The following is a 20,419-nucleotide window of genomic DNA, read 5'->3' as shown; positions in this document are numbered from 1 at the left end:
GATTCATGTGCCCCATAAAGGAGATTTCACCTTCACTTCCTGTACAGAGATACTACAGGAAGTAAGAGGAGAGCTCTCCAAAGTGAGGGGAAATCCCCTAGAATCCTGTCCAGATTGCTGAACCGGCCGTGATTCGATTCATGTGCCCCATAAAGGAGATTTCACCTTCACTTCCTGTACAGAGATACTACAGGAAGTAAGAGGAGAGCTCTCCAAAGTGAGGGGAAATCCCCTAGAATCCTGTCCAGATTGCTGAACCGGCCGTGATTCGATTCATGTGCCCCATAAAGGAGATTTCACCTTCAATTCCTGTACAGAGATACTACAGGAAGTAAGAGGAGAGCTCTCCAAAGTGAGGGGAAATCCCCTAGAATCATGTCCAGATTGCTGAACCGGCCACAATTCGATTCATGTGCCCCATAAAGGAGATTTCACCTTCACTTCCTGTACAGAGATACTACAGGAAGTAAGAGGAGAGCTCTCCAAAGTGAGGGGAAATCCCCTAGAATCCTGTCCAGATTGCTGAACCGGCCACAATGCGATTCATGTGCCCCATAAAGGAGAATTCCCCTTCACTTCCTGTACAGAGATACTACAGGAAGTAAGAGGAGAGCTCTCCAAAGTGAGGGGAAATCCCCTAGAATCCTGTCCAGATTGCTGAACCGGCCACAATTCGATTCATGTGCCCCATAAAGGAGATTTCACCTTCACTTCCTGTACAGAGATACTACAGGAAGTAAGAGGAGAGCTCTCCAAAGTGAGGGGAAATCCCCTAGAATCCTGTCCAGATTGCTGAACCGGCCACAATGCGATTCATGTGCCCCATAAAGGAGAATTCCCCTTCACTTCCTGTACAGAGATACTACAGGAAGTAAGAGGAGAGCTCTCCAAAGTGAGGGGAAATCCCCTAGAATCCTGTCCAGATTGCTGAACCGGCCACAATTCGATTCATGTGCCCCATAAAGGAGATTTCACCTTCACTTCCTGTACAGAGATACTACAGGAAGTCAGAGGAGAGCTCTCCAAAGTGAGGGGAAATCCCCTAGAATCCTGTCCAGATTGCTGAACCGGCCACAATTCGATTCATGTGCCCCATAAAGGAGATTTCACCTTCACTTCCTGTACAGAGATACTACAGGAAGTAAGAGGAGAGCTCTCCAAAGTGAGGGGAAATCCCCTAGAATCCTGTCCAGATTGCTGAACCGGCCGTGATTCGATTCATGTGCCCCATAAAGGAGATTTCACCTTCACTTCCTGTACAGAGATACTACAGGAAGTAAGAGGAGAGCTCTCCAAAGTGAGGGGAAATCCCCTAGAATCCTGTCCAGATTGCTGAACCGGCCGTGATTCGATTCATGTGCCCCATAAAGGAGATTTCACCTTCAATTCCTGTACAGAGATACTACAGGAAGTAAGAGGAGAGCTCTCCAAAGTGAGGGGAAATCCCCTAGAATCATGTCCAGATTGCTGAACCGGCCACAATTCGATTCATGTGCCCCATAAAGGAGATTTCACCTTCACTTCCTGTACAGAGATACTACAGGAAGTAAGAGGAGAGCTCTCCAAAGTGAGGGGAAATCCCCTAGAATCCTGTCCAGATTGCTGAACCGGCCACAATGCGATTCATGTGCCCCATAAAGGAGAATTCCCCTTCACTTCCTGTACAGAGATACTACAGGAAGTAAGAGGAGAGCTCTCCAAAGTGAGGGGAAATCCCCTAGAATCCTGTCCAGATTGCTGAACCGGCCACAATTCGATTCATGTGCCCCATAAAGGAGATTTCACCTTCACTTCCTGTACAGAGATACTACAGGAAGTAAGAGGAGAGCTCTCCAAAGTGAGGGGAAATCCCCTAGAATCCTGTCCAGATTGCTGAACCGGCCACAATGCGATTCATGTGCCCCATAAAGGAGAATTCCCCTTCACTTCCTGTACAGAGATACTACAGGAAGTAAGAGGAGAGCTCTCCAAAGTGAGGGGAAATCCCCTAGAATCCTGTCCAGATTGCTGAACCGGCCACAATTCGATTCATGTGCCCCATAAAGGAGATTTCACCTTCACTTCCTGTACAGAGATACTACAGGAAGTCAGAGGAGAGCTCTCCAAAGTGAGGGGAAATCCCCTAGAATCCTGTCCAGATTGCTGAACCGGCCACAATTCGATTCATGTGCCCCATAAAGGAGATTTCACCTTCACTTCCTGTACAGAGATACTACAGGAAGTAAGAGGAGAGCTCTCCAAAGTGAGGGGAAATCCCCTAGAATCCTGTCCAGATTGCTGAACCGGCCGTGATTCGATTCATGTGCCCCATAAAGGAGATTTCACCTTCACTTCCTGTACAGAGATACTACAGGAAGTAAGAGGAGAGCTCTCCAAAGTGAGGGGAAATCCCCTAGAATCCTGTCCAGATTGCTGAACCGGCCGTGATTCGATTCATGTGCCCCATAAAGGAGATTTCACCTTCAATTCCTGTACAGAGATACTACAGGAAGTAAGAGGAGAGCTCTCCAAAGTGAGGGGAAATCCCCTAGAATCATGTCCAGATTGCTGAACCGGCCACAATTCGATTCATGTGCCCCATAAAGGAGATTTCACCTTCACTTCCTGTACAGAGATACTACAGGAAGTAAGAGGAGAGCTCTCCAAAGTGAGGGGAAATCCCCTAGAATCCTGTCCAGATTGCTGAACCGGCCACAATGCGATTCATGTGCCCCATAAAGGAGAATTCCCCTTCACTTCCTGTACAGAGATACTACAGGAAGTAAGAGGAGAGCTCTCCAAAGTGAGGGGAAATCCCCTAGAATCCTGTCCAGATTGCTGAACCGGCCACAATTCGATTCATGTGCCCCATAAAGGAGATTTCACCTTCACTTCCTGTACAGAGATACTACAGGAAGTAAGAGGAGAGCTCTCCAAAGTGAGGGGAAATCCCCTAGAATCCTGTCCAGATTGCTGAACCGGCCACAATGCGATTCATGTGCCCCATAAAGGAGAATTCCCCTTCACTTCCTGTACAGAGATACTACAGGAAGTAAGAGGAGAGCTCTCCAAAGTGAGGGGAAATCCCCTAGAATCCTGTCCAGATTGCTGAACCGGCCACAATTCGATTCATGTGCCCCATAAAGGAGATTTCACCTTCACTTCCTGTACAGAGATACTACAGGAAGTCAGAGGAGAGCTCTCCAAAGTGAGGGGAAATCCCCTAGAATCCTGTCCAGATTGCTGAACCGGCCACAATTCGATTCATGTGCCCCATAAAGGAGATTTCACCTTCACTTCCTGTACAGAGATACTACAGGAAGTAAGAGGAGAGCTCTCCAAAGTGAGGGGAAATCCCCTAGAATCCTGTCCAGATTGCTGAACCGGCCGTGATTCGATTCATGTGCCCCATAAAGGAGATTTCACCTTCACTTCCTGTACAGAGATACTACAGGAAGTAAGAGGAGAGCTCTCCAAAGTGAGGGGAAATCCCCTAGAATCCTGTCCAGATTGCTGAACCGGCCGTGATTCGATTCATGTGCCCCATAAAGGAGATTTCACCTTCACTTCCTATACAGAGATACTACAGGAAGTAAGAGGAGAGCTCTCCAAAGTGAGGGGAAATCCCCTAGAATCCTGTCCAGATTGCTGAACAGGCCAAAATTCGATTCATGTGCCCCATAAAGGAGATTTCACCTTCAATTCCTGTACAGAGATACTACAGGAAGTCAGAGGAGAGCTCTCCAAAGTGAGGGGAAATCCCCTAGAATCCTGTCCAGATTGCTGAACCGGCCGTGATTCGATTCATGTGCCCCATAAAAGGAGATTTCACCTTCACTTCCTGTACAGAGATACTACAGGAAGTCAGAGGAGAGCTCTCCAAAGTGAGGGGAAATCCCCTAGAATCCTGTCCAGATTGCTGAACCGGCCGTGATTCGATTCATGTGCCCCATAAAGGAGATTTCACCTTCAATTCCTGTACAGAGATACTACAGGAAGTAAGAGGAGAGCTCTCCAAAGTGAGGGGAAATCCCCTAGAATCCTGTCCAGATTGCTGAACCGGCCACAATTCGATTCATGTGCCCCATAAAGGAGATTTCACCTTCACTTCCTATACAGAGATACTACAGGAAGTAAGAGGAGAGCTCTCCAAAGTGAGGGGAAATCCCCTAGAATCCTGTCCAGATTGCTGAACAGGCCAAAATTCGATTCATGTGCCCCATAAAGGAGATTTCACCTTCAATTCCTGTACAGAGATACTACAGGAAGTCAGAGGAGAGCTCTCCAAAGTGAGGGGAAATCCCCTAGAATCCTGTCCAGATTGCTGAACCGGCCGTGATTCGATTCATGTGCCCCATAGAGGAGATTTCACCTTCACTTCCTGTACAGAGATACTACAGGAAGTCAGAGGAGAGCTCTCCAAAGTGAGGGGAAATCCCCTAGAATCCTGTCCAGATTGCTGAACCGGCCGTGATTCGATTCATGTGCCCCATAAAAGGAGATTTCACCTTCACTTCCTGTACAGAGATACTACAGGAAGTCGGAGGAGAGCTCTCCAAAGTGAGGGGAAATCCCCTAGAATCCTGTCCAGATTGCTGAACCGGCCGCGATTCGATTCATGTGCCCCATAAAGGAGATTTCACCTTCACTTCCTGTACCTAGATACTACAGGAAGTAAGAGGAGAGCTCTCCAAAGTGAGGGGAAATCCCCTAGAATCCTGTCCAGATTGCTGAACCGGCCCAGATTTGATTCATCAATAGGCAGGTTAGTTGTACCCAAGTTGATCCATCAATCGCCTTGGGTACAACCAGTCTGTCAGATTTCTTTCATGCAATCACTGCCAGGGGCTAAAGCCGCTAGCAATAATCATTATGTTCTGCCGGCTAGAAAGGCTCCCCACAGGTGGAAGGAAAGAAAATTTCATAATCTACTGTATGGGCTGCTTTAGACCGTTGTTACAAGAACAGGTTTACTTACTGGAAGATTTCCTCTCACCTCCTGGTCCTGTGACAGCTCCAAAAATGTTGGCTTTTCCTTAAACTGTACCAGAGATAATGGGCTCCAGGACAAAAAGAGGGATGAATCTTCCCAGCAGGGATACGGGCCACAAGAAAAACTTGACAGAGGTCCTACCCGCAGTTCTGTATTTTTGCCTAGGCCAACAAGGCAAAGGCCTAGGGCGGCACTTTGCAGGGGGGCAGCAAAAAAGCAACCCCCCTCCACCTGAGACTCTATTGGCCACTGGTTGCTAGAGCCGCCTCTCTCACCCCCTCTCTCTCACCCCTCCTCTCTCTCTCTCCCTCTCTCACCCCTCCTCTCTCTCCCCCCCCTCTCTCCACCCCCTCTCTCTCATCCCCTCTCTCTCACTCTTTGATTTACCCCTCTCTTTCACCCCCCTCTATCTCTCTCACCCCCCTCTCTTTCATCCCCCCCCTCTCTCTCTCCCTCCCTCACCCACCCCCCTCTCTCCCACCCACTCTCACCCCCCCCTTGTGAGATCTCAGGGGTTCATGCTGGGACTTGTAGTTCTTCAATTTTGGAGGAAGTCACATCCGTTAAAAAAAGGAGTGGGGCAAATTTACATAGGAAGGGGGGTGGCGCCCAATTTTAGTCTTGCCTAGGGCAGCACAAAACCAAAATACACCACTGCCTACCAGTTCCACATACAAAAAAACAAGGTTTGGCTTTACATGCACTTTAACCCCCTTTGATAAGTTAAATTTACATTAGGCTCATCACTTTCATATATATGTCCTAAAAAAAGGGTCATGGCTGGCCCTCGGCGGGCAGCACTTTGGAAAATCTGCGGTGGTAGCTTGAGTTTCAGGCATTTTACTGAACAAGGAAGGGATAACTTGTATGTCGGCCTTTTAAGACTGAATTCTCTTTAAATGATCACTTAATGATCCCTTAAGGTCTTTAAACGATCTTTTGTGCTCTGGAACGCGACACGTTCGTGCTCCCCAGGAGCTCGCCTTGTGCGGAGAGAATAGAGGTGCACAGACCCCGACTTTTGGCAGCCTAATCGTGTGATACGCCTCTGGCCGTCAGACAGAGCAGTGCCTGGCTGTCTTCACAGGCGGCCCCATGCTATGTAATGTGCTTCTTATCTGCTAATCACACTATTATGTGCGGGATAAAGGCTAGGACAAATCCTACTAGTCATGGCCTGAGACGCATGAGAAAGAGGGGGGTCCCAGTCAGTTATCCATCTGCCTCTGCAGACTGCAAGAAGAGTCACAGATTGGCCCCACTGAATGCCTGGACAATGGCTCACACCACTGCTAATATGCGGGCGCACTGCGTTATATGGCTTGAGGGGCCAACATTGGTTTCCATATGGCCGTGTAAGGATTTAGGGATACACACCTGTCTTTTAAGGGCAACTCCAGCTAATTAAACTCCAGCTAAAACACCAAGTTTATTATTTTCAGCTACAATTTTTAAATGAAATATCATAGTCATCTAATGTACCCACCCTTGCTGTACTATACACCAATCAGCCATAACTTTATGGCCAATCACAGGTTAGAGTAGGCAACATTGATTATTTTGTTACAATGGCATCTGAAAGTCAGAGGGATATTTTAGGTAGCAAGTGAAGTTGATATATTGAAAGTAGACCAAATGGGCATCTCAGTTTGTTGTGTATGGGCCTGTGTAGCCACAGACTGGTCCGGGTGCTCATGCTAACCCATGTCCACAGCCAAAAGCACCTACAATGGGCACATGAGCATTAGAACTGGACTACAGAGCAATGGAAGAAGGTGGCCTGGTCTGATAATCCCATTTACTTTTACATCATATGGATGGCTGGCTGTGTGTGTACATCATATGCCTGTGGAAGAGGCACCAGGAAGCAGTATAGGGAGATGGCCAGCCAGCGGCGGTAGTGTAATGCTTTGGACAATGTTTTGCTGGGAAGACTTGGGTCCTGCTATTCATATGGATATTAGTTGTTATGTACCACCTACCTAAACATTGTTGCTGACTATATGCCTTCATGGAAACGTATTCCCTGATGGCAGTGGAAAATGGTTTAAGAATAGTTTGTGGAACTCAACAAGTTTGAAGTGTTGACTTTGCCTACAAATTCTCTAGATCTGAATCCAATCGAGCATCTGTTGGATGTGCTGGGAAAACAAGTCTGATCCATGGAGGCCCCACACCTTGCAACTTACAGGGATTAAAGCAGGGGTGTCAAACTCAATTTCATCGCAGGCCGCATCAGGATTATGGTTGCCCTCAAAGGGCCAGTTATATCTGTAAGATTAGATGTCCAGAGTACCCTATACCCCCTTACATGAGATATCAAGAGCCCCCCACTATCAGAAGTCAAGAGTCACCCACCCTTCCTTACATCACAATGCACCTCCTTACCTTGTGCTGCTGCCAGGAAGAAGATTCAGGTGGATTTGGGAAGAAGAAAGTACAGGGTCTGGAGGATGACCAGAGGAGGGCTGGAGTTAGCTTCCAGAGTCTGCTGAATGCTGAGTCCAGAGACAAGGTGGCGTTTCGGCTGCACAGAGAGGTGCAGGATCTGTAGGAGGAGTTCTGCCCTCCTCTATGCTGTGGACTGGGCAACAATGAGTCTTTCTGCAGCTGCACAGTGAGGCGTTGGAACTTGCAAAGGAGTTTTGTCCTCTCTGTTGTCGACTACTGAGACAAAGTGGGGGCAAAGACAATGGGGGTGCTGCAGATGCAGGAGAGGTGCAAGGGCCACATGAAATGGCCTGGGGGGGGCTCATTCGACCCGCGGGCCTTGTGTTTGACACCTGTGGCTTAAAGGATCTGCTATTGATGGCTTGGTGCCAGATACCACAGCTTACCTCCAGAGGTCTAGTGGAGTCCACACCTTGAGGGTCAGGGCTGCTTTGATGGCAAAAGGAGGACCTACTAAATATTAGGTGTGTAGTCAAAAAGTTAGGGCTGATCGGTGCATAGCTGCAGTTTTAAGGACTCGCAGTGTCACACACAATGATGCCACTGTCCTGCCTCCTGCCAGCCCTTTGAACTACTAGGGAGCCTTGCCAAACTATTTCAATCCACCCAAAGCTCTTTTATTCCTTTACTCACTCAAGTAGTGCCTACCCCTTCTATTCATCACTTCATGAAGAAAGCAGCCCTACTTCAAACCATTCTGAGCTTTTAGCGCTTGCTGAACCTTTAAAGATGAAGGGGCTACCCCCTAGGCTTGCCTGCTCTCAATTTTTTACTCACTGTCCCAACTTGAGAGCCCAGATAGTGTAGAGTTGGGAACCACTCTTGAGGTACCTTGACGCGGCAGTGTGGCTGTACAGGTATTTGCAACAAAAAACTTAGTTTTTAACCCGAAATGCTGAAATACTTTAAACAGTCTTTATGTGTGGACTAGATGTAAATTGTCCTAGCCTCCTAGGGAACTATTGTATTGCTCTGTGCATTGCCCCACCCATGTGAACCTTGCTAGTTATGAACTGATCTGAGTGGCTGCCATATTTGCTTTGCTGGCATGTGGATACGTATTTTAGAGAAAATGTTAGAGCGAAACAGTCGTGTGAAAAAACAATGCTGCCATCACAAATATGGAATTTATGGTTGTAAAAACTTTAATTATGGAGTACTGCATATAGCAGACTTATCGCAGCCTCAGTGTTTGCTGTATACAGCTAGCCATCCACCAACTGGTTTCACTAGTTTCCTCAACAATCTCTTTAAAGAGGTAGTATACTCATTTTGACAACTTTGCATAATATAAATCATCTGTGTCCGTATTACATTACTAACCTTTTACCTTGCCAATCACTTCAGCCGTTCTCTTTCTATTTACATCGCTCCGGTCAATGACGTCCCCCGCGCATGCTCAGTGTACCCTTATTTTCAGGCAAGATAATGATCTTGCCGGAATAATGCAGGGTCTATTGCTGGGCTGCGTCATTTCCTCTGCTAGACGTCAGCCCCGTGCTCACCTGAGACTCCGGCCTTCGCCCATGAAAAAAATTCTCCACTACCCCATGTGACGAGGCTTGGTTTCGGCGTCTACTGCGCATGCGCGGGATTTGCGAAGAATACACATACTGTGGGCGGAAATACCGCACCGATGAGCAGACGGAAACCACAGCAAGGATGGCGGCGCTCAACATCACAAAACATCGACCAGAACAAATGAAATTATACATGTAAGGAAAACTTATAATTGATTGCTTTCATTATATTTGATTGAACATTTCATGTTACTGGTGTTGATTGCATTGTCAGATATGCAATGACTGAGTTTACTACCGCTTTAATGAGTCGATATACCTACATTGCAACTTGGATTTACAAAAGAGAAACTGATAAAATTAACAGATTTGCAGGCAGATGCTTAAAATTGAATCAGATACAATTTACAAAAATTGAATCAGATACAATTGACAGAAATACAGTATAAGTAAATGATTGAAAATCTAGTGAGGACTTAAGACAATTGAGATAAAATTCCAATCCTTGGGGAAAGATATTAGGCAATGCTTTTGGCTTCCTGACTAATCCTAGCAGAAAAGACAAGGCAGGCACCTGCTGTTGAAGTGGATATGAATATCAGTCATGGAATCTGAACAAGGCATTTCCCTCTATAGTTTGGAGTTGTCTCAGTCCAGAGCACTAATGGGCCATACACACTATAAGATTTTCTTAAGACTTTTTCCTTTAGATTTACCAAAACCATATAATATGAGGTCAAACCTAAACACTTTCAATTTGTATGCAATCTGGCAGGCCCTTGCACTACATAGAAAAGGTAAATCTGAAGGAAAAAGTCTTCAGAAAATCTTATAGTGTGTATGGCCCTTAAGTGTCATTTCTGTCTGCTGCTTCATCCCTCTGCTATCAGCATGAATCACTTCTAACAAGTTTTCCTGACACCAAGAGAAAAATGGTGACAGGGGAGGGACCTCCAGCGGATTGACAGCCTCAGCTTCTGTCCTGTGAGCATGGGGGGGGGGGGGGGGGGGTGGTGGTTTCGTCCCTTCCCTCCAATCAGCTCTCGGACCTCTCCTCACTGAGCTCTGCAGTGTGTAATTTCAGCTCTCTGTCCAATTTTTTTCTGACAGCTCAAACAGACTTAATGAATTCTGCACTTTGCACGGTCGTAGAGAAAAGACGACTGCAGATAAACAGGTATAACTTACGTAGGAGGATCACCTGAGGCCACTCACTTCACTGGGTAAATGTAAGGGTTTACAACAACTTTGTTGCTGTGCATTTTGCACCAATGTTGGAACATTTATGTTACTATTAGTGAAAGGTATTGGCATCCACTTTATGTACAGGTAGCATATGGTTCCTTTAAATTACAGACTGGTACAGTATTTCAATAAACTCTCTTCAAAACCTCAGTACTAGAGTCCCAGGATCTGGGTGGTAGCGAGGACCTCTACTGGAGGGATAGAGTATTGCTATAGTGCTTCTAGAGACTGAAAGGGTAGAGATACATGGACAAGATGAAACTATCAAATACTATGTAACTATCAAATACTATGTAACTATCAAATACTTATGTAACTATCAAATACTTATGTAACTATCAAATACTTATGTAACTATCAAATACTATGTAACTATCAAATACTTATGTAACTATCAAATACTTATGTAACTATCAAATACTATGTAACTATCAAATACTATGTAACTATCAAATACTTATGTAACTATCAAATACTATGTAACTATCAAATACTGTACTGGCGACCCTAGCATAAGGAACAAACAATTCAGAGAAAGGGAATACAATAAGACACGTGGCCACCCACTAAAACTAGAGGAAAGGCAGGTTAAACCTTAAAATACGTAAGGGGTTCTTTACTGTCAGAGCAGTAAGGATGTGGAATTCTCTTCCGCAAACAGTTGTATCAGCAGGGAGCATTGATAGTTTCAAAAAAAAAAAGACCACAACATACAGGGGTATTCAATGTACGGTTAACAGCAAATACACTCACATCATAGGTTGAACTGGATGGACTGATGTCTTTTTTCAACCTCACTAACTATGTAACTATCAAGATTAGGTGTTTCTGGTTAATCACTTCTTCATACCATCACCAGACAGTGATATTGCTGACACCATCAGACACTTTCTACTGTCTAGAAGAGGTCCTTAGTACCACTCACAGAGTTTTTGATGACAGATGTGTTTAGCGGACCAAATTGTTAAAAAAAAATAACAATAAAAAACTGACAGGTGTTCTAATCCCTCTTCACGCTATCCAAAAACTAGAAAAAAAAAAGCTTTGGCTTTAGTTGTACTTTAAGGGAATGCTTAGCAAATAGCTTGCATAATCATGGAAATGTAACAAATGCATTCCATTGCTGTGCTTTGACTTGGGCAGGAATTAAAAGCATGTGCATAAGCCAGGTGAGATCTGTAATGGAAATGCTTCTCGACAGCCCGATGCCTATTTTGCTAGCATTTTTAGAAGGCTGTCAAGCGATTTCTGAATATAACAAGAAATGCATGCGAGTGCCTAATAAACACAAAAGGCTTTTGGCAATCTCTGATAGGAGAAGCCTGCATTAACTAGAGTAGGCCTAAAATGTTGTCACGTTTGACAAAAAATAACCATTGGCCTCCAGGAAAAAAGTATGTCTTTTTTGAGCAAAGGAACCAATCAGATTCTCCCTTCCTTTCATTTTTTTTTTTTTTTTTAGCAAATGAATGTAAAAAAACAAATTGATTGCAATTGACAGCATAGTTCTTTTCCAAGTTACATCCAGAAAGCTTAATTCTCACCTTTTGTGCTGGTCTTTTTTGTGTTTCTTTGAACTTCCAGCTAGCTGCTTGGTGAGTTTGTGTGGTGCATCTCTCAGGCCAAAACTCTTGGCTACGTGGCCAAGGTGGAGAGAACGGACATGGAAGATGTGCTTCAGGTTCTTAGGATATGTTGCATAAGAACGAATATAGGACTGCAGTGCTGGGAGGAAAAAAAAGGTATTAAATGCTGAGACATGATCAAAATACATAAATAAACTGCAAGGTGTTATCTCCAGCCTTATTTAAAGTGCTACTAAACCCACAACAGTAAAATCTGTATACGCTTGTTATACTCACTGTGGAACTTAAGGGGTTAATTCTCTGTATTTTGTTAAAAAAAAAGGCTGTTTGATCCTGTATGCACAGATCCTCCCCTTCCTGCACTGTTCCCCTGGACATGTCCGAATGAGTGTGTGGAGTCAGGCTGCACATGCTCAGTTTGGTCTCTATTGCTGGAGAGAACATTTCACATTTCATGTTTGAGTTTTTTTTTGGAACTGGTCATGTGATCGGCACAGCGCTAATCAGCGCTGGCCGGACAGAGGGTTGGGGGAGACTCAACGTCAGAAGACATGTCAGAGGACAGTGAAATCTCCTGCTACAGGAACATTCAGCGCTTGGCCGGACAGTTCTATATATCGTGTGGCCGCTGTAATACCACTCATCAGAAAAGGGATATAGCGATTTTACTTTAATGGAAAAAAATAAATAAAATACATTTATAGGTTGTGTGTACTGAGGGGGTGCAGATGCACTACAGTTACTTTCTTGGGTTTGGTAACACTTTGAAAAACCATACAAGCAGCGAAGAGTTATGTGTGGAAAACCATGTTAACCAATCAAATTTATTTTACTGAAGTCACACTAATACAAGATGGATTCTGATGTGTTACTACTTATGTATGTATGTATGTATGTATGTATGTGTCACAGTAACCAAGTACTTTCACAAAAAAAAAAAAAAAAGAATCTTCAAATTTTAAGATACATTTTGCTATCAATAGATGTTGCATTGTTCTACGTAATTACAGACATTTTTACAATTTGTTTTCAATGTGCTTGGGAAGTTCCCAATCCCTAGGGCATTCTTTGTACAAGGCTCACCTTCTAGTTCACAGTACAGCTCTACCATGTCCTTCTCCACTAACCAATGCCATTCTCTACTGAACAGTTCTCCACCATTGAGGTAAACCACTCCCTTCTCCACTGAAAAATCTTCCACTATAGAGCTATCACTCCCTTCTCTATTGAACAATCCTTCCACTGCATTCCCTACTGGTCAATTTTCCAACATAGAGCTATACTACTCCCTTCTCCACTGAACAATCCTCTGTCATTGGGCCATACTACACCATCCTCTACTGAACAATCCTTCACCATAAAGCTGTACCAAACCCTTTTATACTGAACAATCCTCTGCCATAAGGCCATACCACACCATCCTCTACTGAACAATCCTTCACCATAAAGCTGTACCAAACCCTTCTATACTGAACAATCCTCTGTCATAGGGCCATACTACACCATCCTCTACTGAACAATCCTTCACCATAAAGCTGTACCAAACCCTTTTATACTGAACAATCCTCTGCCATAAGGCCATACCACACCATCCTCTACTGAACCATCCTTCACCATAAAGCTGTACCAAACCCTTCTATACTGAACAATCCTCTGTCATAGGGCCATACTACACCATCCTCTACTGAACAATCCTTCACCATAAAGCTGTACCAAACCCTTCTATACTGAACAATCATCTGCCATAAGGCCATACTATACCATCCTCTACTGAACAGTCCTTCACCATAAAGCTGTACCAAACCCTTCTATACTGAACAATCCTCTGTCATAGGGCCATACTACACCATCCTCTACTGAACAATCCTTCACCATAAAGCTATACCAAACCCTTCTATACTGAACAATCCTCTGCCATAAGGCCATACTATACCATCCTCTACTGAACAATCCTTCACCATAAAGCTGTACCAAACCCTTCTATACTGAACAATCCTCTGTCATAGGGCCATACTACACCATCCTCTACTGAACAATCCTTCACCATAAAGCTATACCAAACCCTTCTATACTGAACAATCCTCTGTCATAGGGCCATACTACACCATCCTCTACTGAACAATCCTTCACCATAAAGCTGTACCAAACCCTTCTATACTGAACAATCCTTCCCTGTAGACTTGTACTATGTTCTTCTTCGCTTAAGAATCCACCATAGAACTATACCACTCCCTTTTCCACTTAATCTTTCAACATAACGCTATACCATGCTCTTTTCCACTGATCAATCCTCCACCATAGAACTATACCACTCCCCTCTGCATTGAACAATCCTCCACCACAGAACTTCACCACACCCTTTTCCACTCAACAATCCACCACAGAACTATACCTTTCCCTTCTACACTGAACAATCTTCCCATTTTCTTCTCCATTGAACAATTGTTCACCATAAAGTTACACCATGCCATTCTCGACTAAACAACCCTCCACCATAGAGCTATACTATTCTTTCTCGACTTACCAATCCTCTACTATAGAGCTATACCACACCTTCTCCAAAAAACAAACCTCAACCATAAAACTTTACTATGTCCTTCTGCCCTGACCAATCCTTCTCCAAAGGGTTCTTTTACACCCCACTCCACTGAACAATCCCCCACTACAGAGCTATACCACGCATTTTATTTCATAAACAACCATCCTACATACCCTTCTCCATTAAATAGTCCACCAGAAGAGCTTCAGAAGGCACAGAATAAAGCTCCGAGGGGCTGAATGAAAGTTGAATAACAGGCATATAACATGAAGACACAAAAAATAAAAGAAGGCCTTAACCTACCCACAGATCCAATGGCAGCCATTCATTAATCATAATTTATGTGCTGAAGATCTTCCTAATAAATGATTTATGTGCAAATATGTATTTTTGTGTCAATGGCAGAGGCTGGGGGGAGTGTCAGAACATCAGTTAACTTTGTGAAAAACAATTGTGGATGGCTGTCAAAATCCACCCCTGCTTGGCAAGGTTTGGTTGGCAAGGACCCAGGACCTGGACATAGGAACATTCCTCTATTGGACTGTAAATGTTCAAATTGGGTGAACGTTCTCTGCGGTCCGAAGTCACCTTTAAAGAATAGACGCTACCAAAATAGGGTAACCTTTACTTGAATTAGGTAACTGTTGGGTTTCACTAACTTCATTCACTGGAGACACAACAGGAAGTAAGAGAAAAAATGTCCAAAGTCAGACTTTCCCTCGAAAGGCCTGTTTTTTAATCGGGCTTTGGGCATGTGTCAATTACATCAGTTTAAGAGGCTTATATTGAGATAATTTTAAATTAATTGACAGGTGCATTGACCTACAGTTCAAATGCTATAGAGCTTTATTCAGGTTTTGCACTCCTATAAACATGTATGGAAATGCAAATCCCATCTGAATCAAACAAAGGCCTGTCGACACAAGTGTTTCCATTGAAATATTTTCACACTTTCTTTATGGTGACAACTGTAAAATATTGGATTTCCCATCACAATGTCCTGGTAACAATGGTGACACCAGAACAAACAGAAGGGATACATTTCCCTAGTGGAGACACAGGCAACAATAAAAAACCTGAGAGAGACTAACTCTTCCCACTCTATCCAAAGCTAAAAAAAAATGTGTTGGATTTAGATACACTTTAAAGTTTTATGACAAAATTTAAAAGAAATTCTATATCGCTGCAGTCCATGCACGATACACTTTAGAAATGTTTTATCCCTTTAAAAATGTTAAAAGTATAGAAATGGCCCGTGTGCTCATATAATCCTGTTTACGCTGACAACAAGGTGTCTTTCCACCTACCGGCTAGACTACTGAACTTCAGTTATCCTCCACTCCACATGCATACATTCATTTATTTTCAAGCAAAACAATGCTGCTGCCTTGACTATCAAGAGCCTGCTGACACGGTATGTAAGGAAAAGGCTCTTGGGAGATGTAGCTATGGGCACGTGCCTGTGTTTCTAGTAGCTGAGCCCCCAACAGCTGCCCATGCAAGAATTTTCCAATTCTGTCATTGACATCACAGGGAGTAATAAAAGTAATTTCTTGCTACAAGAACAAAGTACAGTGAGGGAAAAAAGTATTTGATCCCCTGATGATTTTGTACATTTGCCCACTGACAAAGAAATGATCAGTCTATAATTTTAATGGTGGGTTTATTTTAACAGTGAGAGACAGAATAGCAACAAAAAAATCCATGAAAAGGCATTTCACAAAAGTTATAAATTGATTTGCATTTTAATAAGTGATATAAGTATTTGAACCCTTCGCAAAAACATGACTTAGCCTGGGTTTATACTATTGCGAACACAAACATCACATGTGATTCCCACCGCATTGCTGTGCAGATCACATGCGATGGCTGTGCGATGCAAATTCAGCCATACTTTGTATGGCTGAACTCGCATCCCATTCGCACAAAAATGTTGCGGGAACCTTTTTTTCCCACGCTTGAATGAATTGTCTGAATTCACATTTCGCACTGCGATCTGCAAACCGATCTGGGGGGGTCATTCTTTGTATTGACACCCGCAGCAATTTGCAGAGGGCAGTGTGAACTGTGTGCGGGGGAGATGCGATGCGGGAACCCACACTAGTAATGCACTGGTTCCCGCATCGCAGTAGTGTGAACCCAGGCTTAGTACTTGGTGGCAAAACCCTTGTTGGCAATCACAGAGGACAGACATTTCTTGTAGTTGGCCACCGGGTTTGGACACATTTCAGGAGGGATTTTGTCCCACTCTGTGCAGATCCTCTTCAAGTCATTAAGGTTTTGAGGCTGACGTTTGGTAACTGGAACCTTCAGCTCCCTCCACATATTTTTTATGGGATTAAGGTCTGGAGACTAGCTAGGTCACTCCGGGACCTTAATCCGCCTCATCTTGAGCCGCTCCTTTGTTGGCTTGGCCGTGTGTTTAGGGTCATTGTCATGTTGGAATACCTATCCACGACCCATTTTCAATGCCCTTGATGAGGAAAGAAGGTTCTCACCCAAGATTTGACGGTACATGGCCCCATCCATCGTCCCTTTGACGTGGTGAAGTTGTGCTGTCCCCTGAGCAGAAAAACACCCCAAAAGCATAATGTTTCCACATCGATGTTTGACGGTGGGGACAGTATTCTTGGGGTTATAGGCAGCATTCTTCCTCCTCCAAACATGGCGAGTTGAGTTGATGGCAAAGAGCTCGATTTTGGTCTCATCTGCCCACAACACTTTTACCCAGTTCTCCTCTGAATAATTCAGATGTTCATTAACAAACTTCAGACAGGACTGTACAAGTGCTTTCTTGAGCAGCGGGACCTTGTGGGGACTGCATGATTCTGCATGACTATGGTCCCAGCTGCCATGAGATCATTGACAAGATTCTCCTGTGTAGTTCTGGGCCGATTCCTCACCATTCTCATGATCATTGAAACTCCACTAGGTAAGATTTTGCATGGAGCCCCAGACCGAGGGAGATTGACCGTTATTTTGTGTTTCTTCCATTTTGCACCAACTGTTGTCATCCTCTCACCAAGCTGCTTGGCGATGGTCTTGTAGCCCATTGCAGCCTTGTGTAGGTCTACAATCTTGTCCCTGACATCCATGGACAGCTCTTTGGTCTAGGCCATGGTGGAGAGATTGGAATCTGATTGATTGCTTCTGTGGACAGGTGTCTTTCCTACAGGTAACAAGCTGAGATTAGGAGCAATCCCTTTAAGCGAGTGCTCCTATTCTCAGCTTGTTATCTGTATAGAAGACACCTGGGAGCCAGAAATCTTGTTGATTGATAGGGGATCAAAAACTTATTTCACTCATTAAAATGCAAATCAATTTATAACTTTTTTTTTTACATGTGTTTTTCTGAATATTTTTGTTGTTATTCTGTCTCTCTCTCTCTGCTAAAATAAACCTACAAATAAAATTATAGACTTTTTATTTCTTTTGTCAGTGGGCAAATGAACAAAATTAGGAGGGGTTTAAATATTTGTTACCCTTGTAGTAAAAGAAAAAAATAATGTTGGAATATGCTATAAGAGAAGGAGACATAGTGGTGTTACTTATTGGACCAGTAGGCTATGCAGCTTCCTATATTGCTTAATGATTTCCCACTTCAGCCAAGTTTGGTCCACTTCTATTTTCAGCTGTTCAGAGATTCCTGGAGACCTTACATCTGTCAGTCTCTAAAATGACACTTTTCCCTTTCATTACTGTTCATAAGCGGCAATAACCAGCAGCGGGAGAGGGAGATTAATCCTGAGCTGACGATAAGCTCCCTTCATCTGAGTGCGGAAGAGAGAGCTTAGAACAAAGTGCTACAGCCTTGGACATTTAGGGTTACTCTCGGTCTACAGAGGTCGGATCGCCATAAAGGACACAAGAGTAACTAACTCCGTAACCATCAATGATAAAAACACTCCATATACCTTACTTTGGAATACAGCTGGATTAAAATGCCTGCAAGAAGGGTGAAAGGAGAGATTTCACTGGAATAAGTGCCACAAAGTCTACATAAGCCAACCACCGCTTACCAAGCATCTCTGATCATTTGCAAAAAACACTTACAATATAGTGAAAATTACCCTGAAATATGACCAAATTCTAGCTTCTTATCCCTTATGATGAAGGAAGAATTCACTGGGTTACCATTCATATTTTGTAATAGAGAAGAGAATATGGAGATAACACCCCAGCCCCGCTCTACTATACATTACATTTAAAAAGTAATGGATAACCAGTTTTGGATAGGAGTAGGGACTGGTTAGTTTTCAGGCAAATTGAACATATTCCCCACCACTTTCTGTTTTGGTGATTAAAGTGGTTGTAAAGGTAAGACCTTTCTTATTGGCTCTCTGCCTGCATTCACAGGACAGAGGCAGTAGTGGGACCCATTGGCTCATGCTGCTGTCAATCAAATTCTGTGAGGAGGGAGTGGAGGTGGGGCTGAGCTGCGCTGTGTGTATTGACGCCCACAAGCCTTGGTCTGAAGCGAGCCGGCAGGTGTACCCCCATAGGAAGCAGCTTCCTATGGTGGAACAGAGAAGAGGAGGACCCCAGAGCGCCAGCAGGGGACCCCAGAAGAGGAGGTTTGGGGCTGCTCAGTGCAATACCATTGCACAGCGCAGGTAAGTATAACATGTGTTATAACAATTGACTTATATGAGCAGAGGTTGCCCAGGCAAATATGATAAAATCTGGTCAACATTTGACCCCCTCCCTCTGAAAATCAACCCGCCCCCTTTTTTTTTTCTTCGCTCCTTCTTCTCCCTCTGCTTTTCCATAATGAAACTTGAAAACCTTTGTCCTGCAATGGTATACACTGGCAATTTATTGTTCCTGATGTTATGTCTCTGAACTATATTTTTGATTGGTTTATACAGAGTTTGCGCTTCTATATCTATATTGTGCTTATCTATGATACTTGAACTGTGGCACTACTTTTGATACTTTAGGGTACTTTGTAATTTAAAATACCTTTATAAGGCCTCTTTCACACGGAGCGGACCGTATTGCGATCCGCTCCGGCACTTTTTTTTTTTTTTTTTACGGACACGGGTGACACTTGTGTCATCCGGTCCGTATGTCCGCATATCATCCCATCCGTTTGCGGATGATATACGGACGTAATGTATGTCTATGGGATGTCGGATGTCAGCGGACGACACGATTTTGTGTCCTTTCCGTTTTTTAAATGGAAGAAAAATAGGGTTCTGTTCCGTTCCAAAAAAAGAACTGAAAGGACGCAAATCGGATGTCAGCGGATGACCATGGCAAGCATTGACATGCATTATATCCGTATATCACCCGCAAACGGATGGGGTGATATACGGAACGCCCGTGTGAAAGAGGCCTTAAAGTTTTCTCCTGTTAAAAAAGTATAACATGTTTAAAATTAGGATAGAAGTTAAAGTAGAACTATAGGCAAAACTTTTTTTTTTTTCATTTTGGATTGATTAAGGGACCCCTGTCAGATTAATTTTCGTCATCTGTGATCCATTGCGGAGATTCCCCTTCATTTCCTGTCCCATAGTCAATAGTGAGGGGACATCCCTGCAAAATAAGGAAATTCCTTGGGGACCCCCAGGTCATAAGAATTAGTGTCCCCATTGGAAAATTTGTCATTTTCTATTACTTTCCCTTTCAATGATAATGGTAAACAGGACAAATAGAGAGGGTGGGTCTCAATAACGGGGGCACAAACAGCAATAAAGCCTTTTAATCTATCTAAAACTCTATCCAAAACTAAAAAAAAAGTTACCCTTAGTTATACTTTACTTTTACAAACGCTTTAAGGTCACTTTAACCTATACTTTATTAGTAAAGGAGTCTGAGAAGGAGGGTTTAGCCAAAGGGTGGATGTCACTTTACAGTACAGTACATGTGAAAGCGACTGGATGACTTTATAGCTGTCCAAATCAGTTCCACAAGAAAGCGGACGGTGCAGTTGAACAAGTAAACAAATTCCTGGCTGATACAGCAGCCGGGAGTTTGTTTACATGTCAGTGCCGCCAGCCTAATCCTTATGCCAGTTGCAGCGAAAGGTATAAGTGAAAACTTTACTAAAAAAAAACTGGTGATCAGGAAATGCGAGACGCCTGATTTCATTTATAATTACAGC

At 43.7% G+C, this 20,419-nt stretch overlaps 1 protein-coding gene across 2 annotated transcripts in view; it reads right to left on the bottom strand.

Annotated features, from left to right (window-relative positions):
* DDX31 (DEAD-box helicase 31) overlaps positions 1-20,419 on the bottom strand; it is a 171,550-nt gene that overhangs the window by 18,330 nt on the left and 132,801 nt on the right. For both annotated transcript variants that reach the window (XM_082262938.1, XM_082262939.1), the window contains exon 20: positions 11,733-11,913. In XM_082262938.1, the coding sequence (XP_082119064.1) occupies positions 11,733-11,913 (181 nt within the window). The remainder of the gene's footprint in view (positions 1-11,732; positions 11,914-20,419) is intronic.

Source organism: Pelophylax lessonae, assembly GCF_965119305.1.
Source record: "Pelophylax lessonae genome assembly, chromosome: 7".
Lineage (NCBI taxonomy): Eukaryota > Metazoa > Chordata > Amphibia > Anura > Ranidae > Pelophylax > Pelophylax lessonae.
Note: the sequence above shows the minus strand (reverse complement) of the source record. Positions and strands in the feature narration are given on the sequence as shown.